Source organism: Lissotriton helveticus, chromosome 7 (genome assembly GCF_964261635.1).
Source record: "Lissotriton helveticus chromosome 7, aLisHel1.1, whole genome shotgun sequence".
NCBI classification, from domain to species: domain Eukaryota; kingdom Metazoa; phylum Chordata; class Amphibia; order Caudata; family Salamandridae; genus Lissotriton; species Lissotriton helveticus.
The window spans coordinates 454,376,028-454,390,232 of record NC_136068.1 but is presented as its reverse complement, the minus strand read 5'-3'; the positions used below and the strand labels follow the sequence as shown (position 1 = coordinate 454,390,232).

The 14,205-nt window shown below is 44.1% G+C and overlaps 1 protein-coding gene across 1 annotated transcript in view; it reads left to right on the top strand.

Annotated features, from left to right (window-relative positions):
- Positions 1 to 14,205, top strand: part of MVP (major vault protein) — a 133,382-nt gene that overhangs the window by 38,845 nt on the left and 80,332 nt on the right. Inside the window, exons 5-8 of the mRNA XM_078652398.1 lie at positions 963 to 1,094; positions 2,437 to 2,531; positions 3,842 to 4,078; positions 13,409 to 13,534. Coding sequence (XP_078508524.1) covers positions 963 to 1,094; positions 2,437 to 2,531; positions 3,842 to 4,078; positions 13,409 to 13,534 — 590 coding nt within the window. The remainder of the gene's footprint in view (positions 1 to 962; positions 1,095 to 2,436; positions 2,532 to 3,841; positions 4,079 to 13,408; positions 13,535 to 14,205) is intronic.

Sequence of the window (14,205 nt, the reverse complement as noted above, 5' to 3'; positions counted from 1 at the left end):
TCTATGCGGGCACAGCATTATCTTGCTTGACCATCAAGCTCGATTTGGCAGTAAGTTTTTCTCTTTCTGCATGTAAATTGAGCTTGACACTCCTCCTCTCTGTCAGAGGCTAATATTCTTTAAAATGTTTTTGTTCTGGTGCGTTGGACTCTTAGGGAGTAAAGAACCAGTGTTGAACTCTGCTTTGTGACTCCCTTTTTAGCAGGGATGGTTTGGGACAGGTTGCAGATTGGTCCCCGTCAGTTACCTAGTTTTGCATCCAAATCCCATCCCCCAACGTGTTGCTTTGGCACAGCTGTCACAATCTCCCCCCCCCCCCCCCCCAATCCCACTTCAGCTGAAGCAGGCAATGCCAAATGGAGAAAGAGGATAAAAAGAACAGTAGTTAAGAGGGAAGTTATTATGTGGAAGTGACAGAAATACAAGACTGACTGACATGCCTGACTGAATAATGAATGGTCAGTGTATTAAACAGCAAGTTACTGGCTACTTCAGGGGCTCAGTGAGTCTAGACCATCACAGGAAGGGTGTCTAGTGGAATTTTCGAGGGCTTGTTCAGTACCGTGGACCTGTTGAGTTGATTGACAAATCTGTTAAAAATTAAAAAAGATCGTATCCTCACACACTCCTTTTGTCAGAGAGCAATTATTTTACACTCACAATGTGTGAATGTAGTCTGGACCCCAGACATCTGACACTTTAGACACTAGGCAAGAGAGCAAGGCAGGTAGGCATGTAATGCCAGGTGGTGGGGGTTTGGATTTCACCAAGAGTGCTCGCCCTCCTTTCTTGAGCAGTGCCCTCCCTCTCTCGGGTGGCATTGCCTGTCCTTCTCTATGTCCCTTTAAGCTGGTTTTGAATGAGTGGCAGACCCTGACAGGAGGGGAGGGGGGGCCTGACACCGAGCTTTCTATGTCTTTTAGCGACCTCCTTTAATCCCTTTCCACCTTCCAACTTTGCAGGAACCTACATTCCCCGGAAAGAGGTGGAGGTGGTGCAAACCATCCAGGCGACGGTCATCCGGCACAACCAGGCTATCCGGCTGCGGGCCCGCAAGGAGTGCAAAGACCGTGAAGATAGGGACCGCGTGACAGGTGACTAGCGTTACCCCTTGTGGGGGCTGTAAGGTCATGTATGTGTTTTTATGTTAAACAAGGACTTAGTGAAATTGTCGAAGATTACTCCGGGTACCAGGTAGTGGGAATTCTGAATTTTTCCCTCGGTAGCTGACTGCTCCCGAAGGTGGGACCAATGCTCTATATGATGTAGGAGATGTGCATACATTAGATAAGAGTAAGGTTTTGTTCTGAGTTGAAAGTGAGTTAGAAATCTTGGTGGTAAGGCGCCTCTGATTACCTGTTTGCCGTCCCGGTGAATCCAGAGGAGGAGCCACAGTGGTTCCCTGTCACTGCGGCCAGAGTGATAGGCACGAGGCAAGATCTGCCTCAGATAACACAGGGTGCGAGAGGTGAGAAGGGAGCTTCTGCCAGGAGGGAGAGTACTTGAGACCTTTCAAGACTGTTGTTTGAGATCATTAGTGCCAGCCAATGAGCACAAAAAATAGGAATGGGTGTAACCCACCGTAGAGGGTGGTTGGGGATCTTGCTATCCACCCCTAGTAAGACCAAGTGGAGAGGGGGCAAGAATTGTCACTATCAGAGCTCTTAGCCATAGGGGTTAGGCTGCTCATGAAGCAGCTGGTGAGTCTGTGGTGGTGTTTGATTGTACCAAAACTCAGGTGTGGGAAATGGGGAGGTAAAGAGGCTCTCAGTACCTCTCCTGCATCCTCCAAACGAAGTCCATAGGGGATGGGAGCTCCAAGACACTGCACACCCATGTTCTTCCTCTCTCTATAGCCTTTACATTTCAGAATGTATTTTTTTCATCAAATAGTTGCTTTATTGTAAAATGGTGATGCTGGTCTGTGAGTCATCATGCTCTGTTAAATGTTAATGTATGATTTTTTTCTTTATCCTCATTTTTTGTTTCTGGCTTGTTTTCACGTTCATTTTATTTTTTTCACGTTTCTCTCCTCCATTCTCCTGGTCTTCTGCTTGGCTTCAACTTCCCCTTCCTCACTACCCCATACTTTATAACCTCTGTCCTCTCTTTTTATCTCCCTTTTACATATGCTGACACCCCCTGCTCCTTTATATTCCCTCAATTGGCACCCTTTTATCTTCTGTCATTTGTTCTCGTTCCCACCTATTTCTTTCTTAACCTGTTTTGTATGCCTTAACTTATATTTCTCTTTGCTACGTACCTCTTCTTTCCCCTCACACCTCATTTGCCCCCTTTGTCACACATGCACCATCTTCCTTCTCACACCTCCCTTGCAATGCTATCGTTCTCCCCTTTCTTGCTCTCACGCACCCTTTTGAACCCCCTCGCCTCACGCCTCTTTCTGTGCCCCCTTCACGTTCTGTCTGCCCACAGGGGAAGAGTGGCTGGTGAAAAAGGTGGGGGCCTACCTGCCGGGCGTGTTTGAAGAAGTGGTGGATGTCGTGGATGCCTTTGTTCTCACAGACAAGGTAAAATGAAAATAGCTGTCATGTTACACCCCTCAGGAAAGGAACCGTGGTGAAGTTTGAAGCTTCAAGTTATTGAAATAATTTACTTCATTTATTAGACTTGTTAGACTCTGCTTTCTCGTTCTCTAAGTGAATCTTTTCTCAGGGAAATCTGGATTCTTTATAGGGAGCTTTAAGATCAATTTAGCCTTTTCAAGAGGATTGCGTTCTTTTAGGGCTATTTGACTGTCTACATTTCTGCCCCTTAGTGCCTGGCTTTACACAGCTTCCATGAGTTATATCAAAAGGACAGCTGTCTCTAACTTTATTGTTCTCAATTCATTAGAATGAGTAATATTATGGTGATTTTTGCTTTCATCAGATTTTTTTTATCGGTCAGATGGTAACAGCATTGTGTGTTTAAGCATATCAGCACTACAGCGGGTGTTTCTTAAAGAAAACATTATTTATAAAAGAACTCAGCAGGTTACTGACAAAACACCTTTCTGTGAAACATAGGGTCTAGGAAATAGGTGGGTATATTTAGAGATCGGAAAACTGGTTGCCAAAGTTCTTGCTTTGTTGTGCAGAAGTAATGGAGAGAAAATGTCAAACGTGAGGATTGAGACTCTTGCAGAGATCTCACCTCCTTGATATCTTGACTGCTTTGTTTCCCAGACTTTAAGTTGGTCTTACTTGATTCACATCATGTGAACTCTAGCGGTTCCTGGCTATAGCGTTTGCCCCAGCACCTCTTCTTATGACGCATTAGGACACATTCCTCTTTGTACCGTCTTTATGCCAAATATAGTCTGATCCCAGCATTTGACAGAGCGATCCATTTATGTTGGATTTTAGGGTGTCCATTTTATCCCCACCTTGCTAACTCAGATTTTTGCGGAGGATGTTTTTCTGCCCTACACTAATCTTCACCCATCTTTTTCCAAATATGTCCTGTACAAATAGTGGAAATTCCTAGAGCTTAATTTACCTGTCCCCACCGTTTGAGAACCTAGACGTCTTCTTCCGGGATGGGCGGTCATTTTCTTTCTCCTATTCATTTTTAAGACCTTCATAGAGCTGGTAACTGGATTGGTTGTTTCTCAGAAGCACATTTCACACAGCCTGACATTCAGTAACTGTCTTGTGTCTGAGCTTGTACAAGCCATGCCCATACCACTTAAGTTTGTGTGCCAGAAAACATTCTATTATGCAAAAGAAGTGCACACAATTTGATCACACTTAATTATAAAGGGTATAATCCCCCACAGGATCAATTAGAAAGGTATGTGCTGACGAGTGTTATTAATGTGTTTCCATGTTGCCTGTAGAAAGCGCTACACCTGCGGGCCACCAAGACCTTTCGTGATGACAAGACTACCCTTCGGCGCACGGGCGAGGAGTGGCTGGTCACAATGGAGGATGCAGAGGCCTACATCCCTAACGTGTATGAGGAGGTGCTGGGCATTGTAGACATCATCACACTCAACAGCCGGCAGTACTGTGTGATTCTCGACCCTGTTGGACGGGATGGCAAGCCACAGCTCGGTCAAAAGAAGGTGGTGAAGGTAGGTTTGGGCAGTGCTCATGCTGCATGATGGTACGCTTACCTTCTGTCGGGAGCAGATCATGTTGGTAGCTGTAGGGAGCTCTGTTTTGTTTGCTCTGGGTAATACCACTCTGCTGTACCAAAAGAATGTGGAGAGAGGAGTAGCGCAGCGAGATGGCAGGGCGTGAAAAGTTAGGGCTGCTCAGACTTTTGGTGTTGTGTATTTGCTGAACTGTACATTTATACTGTTGTGTAATCAAACATTTTCTGCGTCAATAGGCAGATCATAAGTTGGGGGGTGCTCCTTCAACCTGTGAGGCCACTACAACGCTGATGAGTCCCTTACCTTGCCAGCAGCAGGTCTCCTCTCAATCCCCAGCACTGGTCTCCCCTCCGCAGCCTCGTCCACCTCGGCGCGGCCGCTGCTGAGGGAGAGACCACAAGATCCAGGGGGCTTTGCGGCAGGAAGCCGCGCGACCAGCCTTCCGCGCCTGGAGGCTCTTTAAAGAACAGTCCAGACTCTGGGAGAAGCCCGGGACAAGGGCGGGACAGTCTGTGGCAGTCCGGGGCAGGCAAGGGCAGGGCTACCCCCCTTAGGTGTGGAGCAGCAGATAACTGGCAGTAGAGACCAAGCAACAAAGGTACTGTGGGGGTCATGGAAGGGTAACTGGTTACCTGCTATTGCCCATTTGAACCGCTAGAAAAGGTGTTCGGGTAATTGCTTAATCAAGTCGAGAGGGTTTATCATAGTAATGGGTAAAAGAAAGACAATAGAAGGGGGCGCAGATCATGTAAATGCTAAAAAAGGGAAAAAGGCTAAAAAGTCACAACATGCAGCGCTTAACTGTGTTCTATCAAGCATTGAACTAATTGTTGAAGAATGCGAGGAGATATTATCAGGGTCCCCAAACCCAAAAGAGGGGGCAAACTTAGATCTGGTGACAGAAGGTGCATCACAGAAAAAGAGTAAAGTAATCCCGGCAATTTTTTTAAAGAAAGCGCAGCCCATTTACCCTGCTGTTGAAATTCATTCTGCGCCAAAAAAAACATTGTGGTCAATGCTATAGATTCCCCAAAGAGGTGTAACTTGAACAATGGGGTAGAGGTCCCAGTTAAAATAATAGAGAGCCCAGACATGGCTGGGTCTGAGACTTCATGTGCAAAAGGGATTACTTGTTCTAATAGATATGCTGTGTTGGAAGGAGAATCAAGGGAATTATGTGAGGTATTAGCACAAGGACCTAGAGATCTGGAGATGAACGTAGATAGCACAGCAGAATGCCCAAGTTGCCAGAATTTCGAAGGGATTTTTATCAAGAAAATGGGTTGCTTGGAAGAGGAAATAGTTCAAATAAGAAAATTGTTGATGGGATTATTAAAGCAGGGTGAAATGCATGTTTTAAGCGCTCCTCAATCAGTAGTGTCACCTATGTTGGTAAAAGATCCAAACACTCGGGTAGCACTAGCAATTGGCCCCAAAACACTGGGAGTGCCGGGTGCTGCAAGTGTTTCACAAACAGTAGTAGCATCCAAATTGGCAAAAACTCCCAACACTCGAGTAGTGCAAGCAACTGGCTCCAAAACACTAGGTGGGCCGGCAGTTAAAACTGCAGCAAAAACAGCGCTAGGTAGGGGGATAGTCGGGCATAATAATTTCAGCTCCTATGCGGAGGCAGCGAAACTGCGTGGCCCAATGTTAAAAAATTACCATGTGAGTAAAAAGTATCTCTGTGACCCGGTAGCAGCAAATAAAATGGTAACTGTGGGGGATAAATGGCCAAACATCCAGAGTAATACATCACATAGACCCGTGAATGCCACTGTTTATATGACTGGGGTACCTAAACTTAGCCCTAATGTATATGAGAGCAGTGATTCTATCTGTAACAAAGCGATCCATTGGCTGCGCCATGTGAGAGGATGCAGATCAGTTATCAGGGAAGATATGACTAAAGTGCAAAGATTATCCCTGTCCAGTTCAGATACAGACTGTATCGAAATACAATTATGGGATATGGCAATGGTGGAGAATTTAGTGACCCTCGAGCATAAAACATGCCCTCCCAGGTATTCGAATATACAAATTAGACAGTCACCCTCGAGGTCAAAAGCGAGGCCCCAAGACGACTCAGACCTCAACAACATAGACTGACTAGAGAAGGGTAACCAGATAAATAACTTGCCACATAGATTTAATGCACAGAGGATCAAGCACCAGAGTAAGTTCATTGCAAGTCGTATTGAAAGGGAGGAGGTGGCTCTTAGCAGCGAAGAGCCCTCTGGGCTGTTGAAGAAAACCTCCAGTATAGTGCAAAACAGTTTAAGTTTAGTGAGATGTGCTCCCCAAGTAGCCTACGAGGGAACTGTTGTAAATTCCAATGTAATCAACGTGCTTTCATGGAACATAGCGGGGCTCCAAAAAAAATTGTCCATTCCAGAATGGAATTAATTCATTGATGCTTTTAAGATTTGCATGTTCCAAGAAACATGGAGCACGACCCCACTCCTTAAAAGTGGGTATGCCACTTATTTTATCCCGGCAACTTCGGTAGGGAGAGGTCACCCATCTGGTGGTCTCCACATATGGATCAGTGTGGCACTGAACTGGGCTGTTACTGTGCACAACTTACCTTCAGAAGACATACTATATATATCTCTTTAAGGCCCCCATGTGGGAAATACTATGGAACTATTTTGTGTATATGCTAGAGGCGCTCCGGGTGGTCAAACTTCACCAGCGATAGCATTACTTGATGCAGCATTAGCAGGCGTCCCACCCCTGTCCAATGTAATTGTAGGGGGAGACTTTAACTGCACATACGAACCCCTAGCTGAAGAAGACCTTGGATTTAGCGCAGAGGATTCGAGGCAGTCTATCCCCCCCTAAATTTGGCACCAATTAAGAAATGGACAGCTAGAGCAATCCAAATAAATGATTTGACATTAGAATATAATCTGCGTGCACTAAATGGGAGAACTATTTCAGACTCTAATGGGGCAATGACCTACAATAGACTTAGCTGCCCGTCACGTATTGATTATATATTACTTGATACTCGATCTTGGGACAGAGTAGTGGATATGGAGGTTAGACAATCGCAGGATAGCGACCATAACCCACTCTGTATGAAAATTAGATGGGGGAAGTGAGTATGAAGTAAGGAGCGGCCCATTAATGGTTGCAAAAGAAGTAATCCCTTCCAACTGCAACCGCAAGTTAAAATGGAACAGGGTAATGTGCGAAGAGAACAAATTGTCTAGCATTAAAGAGCTTGTGCAATCAGACTAGAAACCTCTTACCCTTTATGCCTGCACAGGAGGAAGAGCATTGGCAGCAACTTAAGTACGCAGCCAGCTCGAAGGACTCCACTCTGTTCTGGAATCTGGTAAACAAACTCGACAGAAGGGGAGTAGAGCCCGTACCAAATCACATAACTGAGCAGCAGTGGTATGCCCACTTTTCGAAAAATTGTATTGTGGTGAAGCAGTCATGGGTTAACTTCTAGGGGAATCTACTGAGTCCTTGATAGAGAATCAAACACATGTAGAATCCTTTGTTGCCCGGGAAGTGTATAATGCTATTACAAAGATATCACCTGGCAAAGCAGCAGGCCCAGATGGGTTACCGGGCAATTTACTTTTGCATGACCCTAAGCTGTGGTCTGACCTCATCGCCCTCCTAATGAATATGATAATTCTGTCCCTGAATTGTGGAAGGGCGCCGAGGTAGTTACCATATACAAGAGAGGTGATAGGGAGGTCCCTGCCAACTACAGACCAATAAGTCTAATTGATACTATCCAGAAAGTAGTTGGCAGGGTCATCGTCACTATAATAGGGCCTTTGCTTGATGAAGGTAACATTCTGACCCACTTCCAGGCTGGTTTTCTGCAAAATGTTGGCACGATGGACCAGATTTTCAGGTTTTGTGCGATATACTGGAAATCTGTGACCATCGCAAAAGGCAGCCTATATTTGGCCTTCATAGATTTAAAAACCGCGTTCGACGTAGTCCCTCGCAATAAACTCTGGAAGGTGCTGCGGGACATGGGGTTCCCGTGTTCTCTTTTGGAGTTTATCGTAAAGCTTCATCAAGATAATTACGCTAGAATTCGGTTAGGGACCCAAGGTCAGTTAACAGGGAGGGTGCCTGTGAACAGGGGGGTCCGCCAGGGCTGCGCGATGCCTCCAACATTGTTCTCCCTCTTTATTAATGGGGTGGTAACCCATTTGAGGGAGGACCCTGTGGATGCCCCAGTCCTGGCGGGGGAGAAAACACCTACCCTCCTCTTTGCAGACGACACCCTCCTGATGGCCAAAACCCCCACGGGTCTCCAGAAATTGCTAAACAGATTCAGTCTGTTTTGCGATAATAGGGGGCTAACTGTAAATACCACTAAAACCAAGTTGATGGTGTTGTCTTCCTTAAAAAAAAGCTAGGAGAGTACATATAACCCTCAATGGGTCCCCGCTAGAGGTTGTGGAGGAATTTGACTACTTGGGAGTCGGAATCAACAACAGAATGAAATCGGTCTCCCAAGTGGCCAAAATGCACCTAAACCTCAAAAGAGTATTGGGAGTAATTCTGAGGAATCAGCGTATGTCCATCAGTAGGCTCATAGCCCCGGCCCTTGCTGTCTATGAAGGTAAGGCGCTGGCCTCAGCAGTCTACGGTTCTGAACTGTGGGGCTGCAAAAGCATTATGGATTTGATAAGAGCTGGGAACAAGTTTGTGAGAGACTTAGTCTCCCTTCCTCATTCAACCCCTTTGAAACCCCTTTTTAATGACATGGGCAAACGCCCAATCGCAGACATAGTACGCCTTCGACCTTTGCTGTTCTGGGTGCGCCTGAGAAGGACACCAGAACTGGCAAATTATGCCATGGTACTGGATGAATTGATTATTCTGAATAGCTCGAACAAGATTCAGTGGCTTAATAAATTGAGGCAGTTGGTTGTGCGCTTAGGAATGACCGAATTTTGGTATTCCCAGCCCCCACCCCACAAGCAAATTGTTAAAAAAAAAATTACTGGGAGTGGGTGCAGGCTGAGGAACTAAAGAGCACAAAGTGGGGGGCGCTAACTAGCACATTTTTAGGATACAAGCCCACTAGAAAGCTCGAGCCTTTCCTAGACTACATCCAAATCTCAAGAGATGGATATCTTTCCTTGAAAATGAGCTATGGGATACTCCCTCTTAATAAATTCAGAGGGGTGGAAAAGAATGAGGGATCATTGCCTCACTTGTCCAGGCTGCCCATGTACGAAGGAATCCCTATCCCACTTCTTGTTTGCTTGTAAGGCATACAAGAGGCCGAGAACAAGATGGTTAAAACCAGTATGTAGGGAGTTGGGCGTTAGAGATTTCAGGATTGCACTACGTATCCTTTTAACAGATACAACATCTCTGTATATCGTAGGTGGGGTTGCAAAGTATCTTGCCAGTGCTTGGTTTATACGTACAAGGCTGTTAAATGCTAACAAAACCTAGATCATGCCTTAATACCCAATCTACATGTACATTACTGCGAATGCACTTTATCCCTCTGTAACCATTCGTTTTAATTGTATATAGCTTTTTATTGTTTTTATGCTATGAAATGGATATAATTCTTTTGTGTTTATGTCTGGAAATGTTTGTACTTTTATGATATGTACATATCGAATAAAGTATTACAACAACATAAGTTCACAAGACTTGCACACATCGGGTCATCTTTCAGAACCATTAGCTCAGAGGGCTTGCTGACCCTCGAAGTAATGACTATGAAAGTCAGTGTCTCCATAGCATCAAAATAATACAGTTCCACGTTCTCCTTCCGATTCTGGAGTTTAGATGTCTTTCAGAATTGAGAAATTTTGTTATTGAGTCACAAACATTAACATTCCTCTGGTTAGTTATACCAGAGAGTGGTTTATTACAGATTTTGGTGTTCATTTGAGTTTATGGAAATCTGCTAGGCAGCATCTGACTTCCCAAAGAAAGTTTGGAAAGTTTATGTAAATTGCCTTGCCAATTGCACTTTTTTGGAGTCCATAGTTGCCACCTTAAGTGAAACATGCTGCTCAATTTTGTGTTTTAGAAGCCAGAGGCTTGCACTTTAATATAAAAGGTTATTTTTTTTGTTGAGAATGGAAATCAAACTAATGGACTCCATGCATTTAGGTAGATTTAGGAGGAGTTTTGTCAGCTCAAGAATGCTCTTAAGGTGCTTTCTACTTGCATTTCCTATTTTAACTTTTTGTTTAATTTGTCACCTCAATCTTATCGTTTTACTAAGTTGGATTTTACTGTCCTCCATTTTTGTAGCCATGTAAACTGCAGGGCATTTATTTTCTAAAGAGTGGAAATCCGTGGTAATCCAGGGTTCTTTGTATGATTTTAGGGTGATTAAGATTTTGCAAAGGGAAAATTAATTCATGTACTGATTTTACTAAGGAGTAATTTAGTATATCTTGCAGTGTGATGGTATTATATTAAGGGCTGTAATAGAAAATATTTTGAGTAATTTGAGTTGCTAGTGTGGAAAATGTAGAGGTTTTTGGGGGTAGTAGTGTGCTAGTATAATTTGAGTAGTTACTATACCATTCTATATGTCACCTCAGGCAAGGCATTGTTTTTGAGAAACATTTTCACCATTATAGCAAATATGTTGACACTGACAGCCTGCATCCACCTGGCGCCTACTTTGTGTTCTTTCAGCGGGATGGGAAGTATTACAGAGCATACCAACAGAAATGGAGGTTGCATAGCAGCAAGTGAGGCACAATTTTTCCACAAATTAAGGAACGTGCATACATATGCATACAAAGACACCTTTATCTAACATCTTTTGAAAATTGATGTAGTGTTATTAACAGGTGTGAGAAAAGCGGGTTACTTGTTGCAGCACTGTTGAAGCTTTTTTAACAGTCTTGATTGAACAAGACAAACTAAGGGCGTGGTATGGGGTAGGCAGCCACGGCCCTACCCTAAGGCGATATGTAAAAGTTAAGGTTTGGCCTACTTTCCTCTTTTTTTTGAGGGGGTGAGTTTTATATAGCTCAAACTAGATCCGAGGATATCGGAGCGCTTTACATGAGCACCAGTTGCGTTACAGACGGATACATTAATTTGAGATTGGCATGGGGGAGATTAAGTAATTTGCACAGAATCACAGGATGTTGAGTGTCCCTGCTGTTACTTGAACCCAGTTCTCGAACTCCGAGGTTGACCACCCTAGTCGTTAGGCCACATCCTCTCCCCTTGTTGTTTGAAAGACTTGACTTGAGCTAGTGGAGCGAGTGATGCAGGGGGCTTTATGTTTTCATGAGAAGGCATTCTCCGCTGATGGTTACATTGAGCGGAACACTTCCCCTAAATGGACATTAGTCCATGTAGTCAGAGACCCCTCCTTCTAAGGTGATCACACGTCCTAATTTACTGGGACAGTCCTGGTTTTTGGACATCTTTCCTGGCATATGAACATTTTCTCCTAATTAAATCAATATTCCATTTTTGCGTTTGAGGAGCATTTGAGTTCTAAGCCTAAGCATTCTTGTTCTTTAGTTCTCTCTTCTGGCAGTGTTAGTCATTGTGATGGGAAGTTGCACATATCCAGTATCCCAGTCATAGCACTCTTTCTTACCTCTAAGAAGGGAGAGCAGCCGAGCCTGACTTTGACATGCCACCACCTCCCAAAGCCCTGCAGTATGTGCCGCTACATACAGCCACCACATTGTGCAAATGTTTTTGTGACACACAAACCTAGTGTGACACTGTGAAAAGTGCTAATCAAGGGCTGCAAAGTTAAGAGATGTCTGTGAAGGAACTGCAGCGAGGAGGAGTGCTGTGGTGAAAGAGGCAGTCTGTGTCCTGTTTGGTTAGGTGGTCAGGACCAATTATTGGGATTTCCTTTATCATACCTTTATTTTCAAGAGAACTCATCCAGTAGCATACAGCTGACATACACACAGTTCTTTGCATGGTGTTAGATCCTGGGGCATGTGCCGCTGATAAGCAGCAGGTTTCCACCCATAGTGCTCTCAAATGCATGTCCTCCAGGCCAGCGAGGTTATTTGCCCTGCTAAACTCTGTACAGAGCAGATCGCACTAGTCCAAAAGGAGACGCCTGGCCCTCAACACCATCACGTCTACAGTAGTCCTAAGAAAATGTGTTGAAATGTAAAAAGGACTGAAAAATGTGCATTGAGTCATCACCACAACAATGCTTATGTAATACTTGACAGTTAAGAAACTGTAAGCATTCTCTTAGGTTTAAAGGTGATGAGTATTATGGCAGTGTAAGGCAGTCTTGTCCTTGTACCCGTGTCTGTTGTCCAGGTGTAGTCCTAGATCTTTCTGTAGCCAGTCCTGCTTTCCAGTCTTCAAAATCTGGCTGCTCTACCTATGTCGGGTGGATATTCTCTGCACAAAATGTGGGAGGAATCTTATCCCAGATAGAATTTAGATTACATCCCTCTTAGTTCAAAATCTATGACTTAGATGTATATTTATTCACGTATTAGTTTTTATATAGCGGTAAGGAAGGGCATTTCTCATGGCTGCAAAAGATCTGTCTAGAATCTCCTTCATCGTTCCCAGTTCACGCTGTGGGTCCTGATGAAGTCGCAGACCATCTAAATATCAGCTACATTTATTTGAAGGAGAGACTTAGAAGCATGCGTGCTAAGGCCCATTTATTCTGCATTCCAGTGTTTCTCCTAGGGCGTTGTGGGGAAACTGTTACCCAAAGTTAAGGTGGACTCCTTCCTGCCGTCCTTTGTATTTGTGCAAACTCAAGTAGGGAATGGGTGCACGCAATGCTTCTAGCGTAGCCGCTCTGTTGCTCACAAGAATCCGCGGATGGGGAAAGGAGAACGGATAGGCTTGTGTCGAGGGGATCACTGGAGGCCCCTCTCTACTACCCCTTTGCCAGTTGTGTAGGGGTCCTAGTGAAGACCCTTCACACTGATGTGAGGTATTTTAATTTACTTTGGTTTGTTTGCGTGAAAGAATGTTTTTCAATCCTCAAGTGGGTCGATGCCAAGATCAATATCTAATGAATGTGTGGCACGTGCAGAGGATCATACCTGAATGAAGGCAATTAGCAAGAGCACCCTCTGAAGGCTGGGCTTAGGGTGGGGGGGGGGGATTTGAAGGATTTCTAATCTCAATGTAGGGGATAATCCGGAGTCACTAAGTTTAAAGTTGTTTTTTTGTGGGATTCCTTTGACCAGAATATCAGTGGCGTACAGGACCCGTATCTGTTTTAACAAATTTCGCCAGTCCTGGCCATCCTTTGAAAGAGTTGGTGGGGGTCAAAGGTGTTAGATTGTCAGACTGAACTTTGCTTTCTCTCCTCCACAGGGGGAGAAGTCCTTCTTCCTGCAGCCCGGAGAGAGCTTGGAGTCTGGTATCCAGGATGTGTACATCCTTTCTGAAGATGAAGGTTTGGTGCTGAAGGCTCTCCAGCTCCTGGAAGATACAGATGAAGTGAGTGATGCTGTCCTCCTGCAGGAGGACAATTATACCAGTGTCCTGATCTATTTACTATATTTAAATAAACCCAGTCTACTTATGCATTCTTTCATCTTAAATTAACTTAACATTAATAGTGTGTTCCGGAAAGCTGCTCACATAGCGAAAACCATTTTCATTTATCAATAATGTTGAGAAGAAAGCACAATATTCTGTTTTTGTTTAAGTATTTTTTGCAAACACCGCGACTCCAGATCCTCTGTCTTCAGATAATTGTTTATGGATAAAAACTGCTTGGACAGGTTATTTGAACTGTACATAACTGTGGCAATGTATTGCTTTAATGCTGAGCACAGTTGTTTGGGTGGCAGTCCAGAATATTTTAGCTTTGCAGAAGTTTTCGTCTCTCTCAAAAGATAGACCAACTTTATATTTTTAAATAAACATGCATTTTTTTTAAACCAGATACGTATGCCGCACATATTACAAGTAAAAAATCTCCCATTCCAATCCTCCGATGGTAAAGAAAGTTGCTTACTTGTACCTGAAGTTTCCCAGCATTGGTATAATTTATAGATTCACGTGCTTTGAATTTTCCACATTACCAGATTGAGAATATTTCCCACATTTAATAAAGGTAGTTTTGGAAACCATCCTAAACATCACTGTAAGAAGCTATCCGCTTG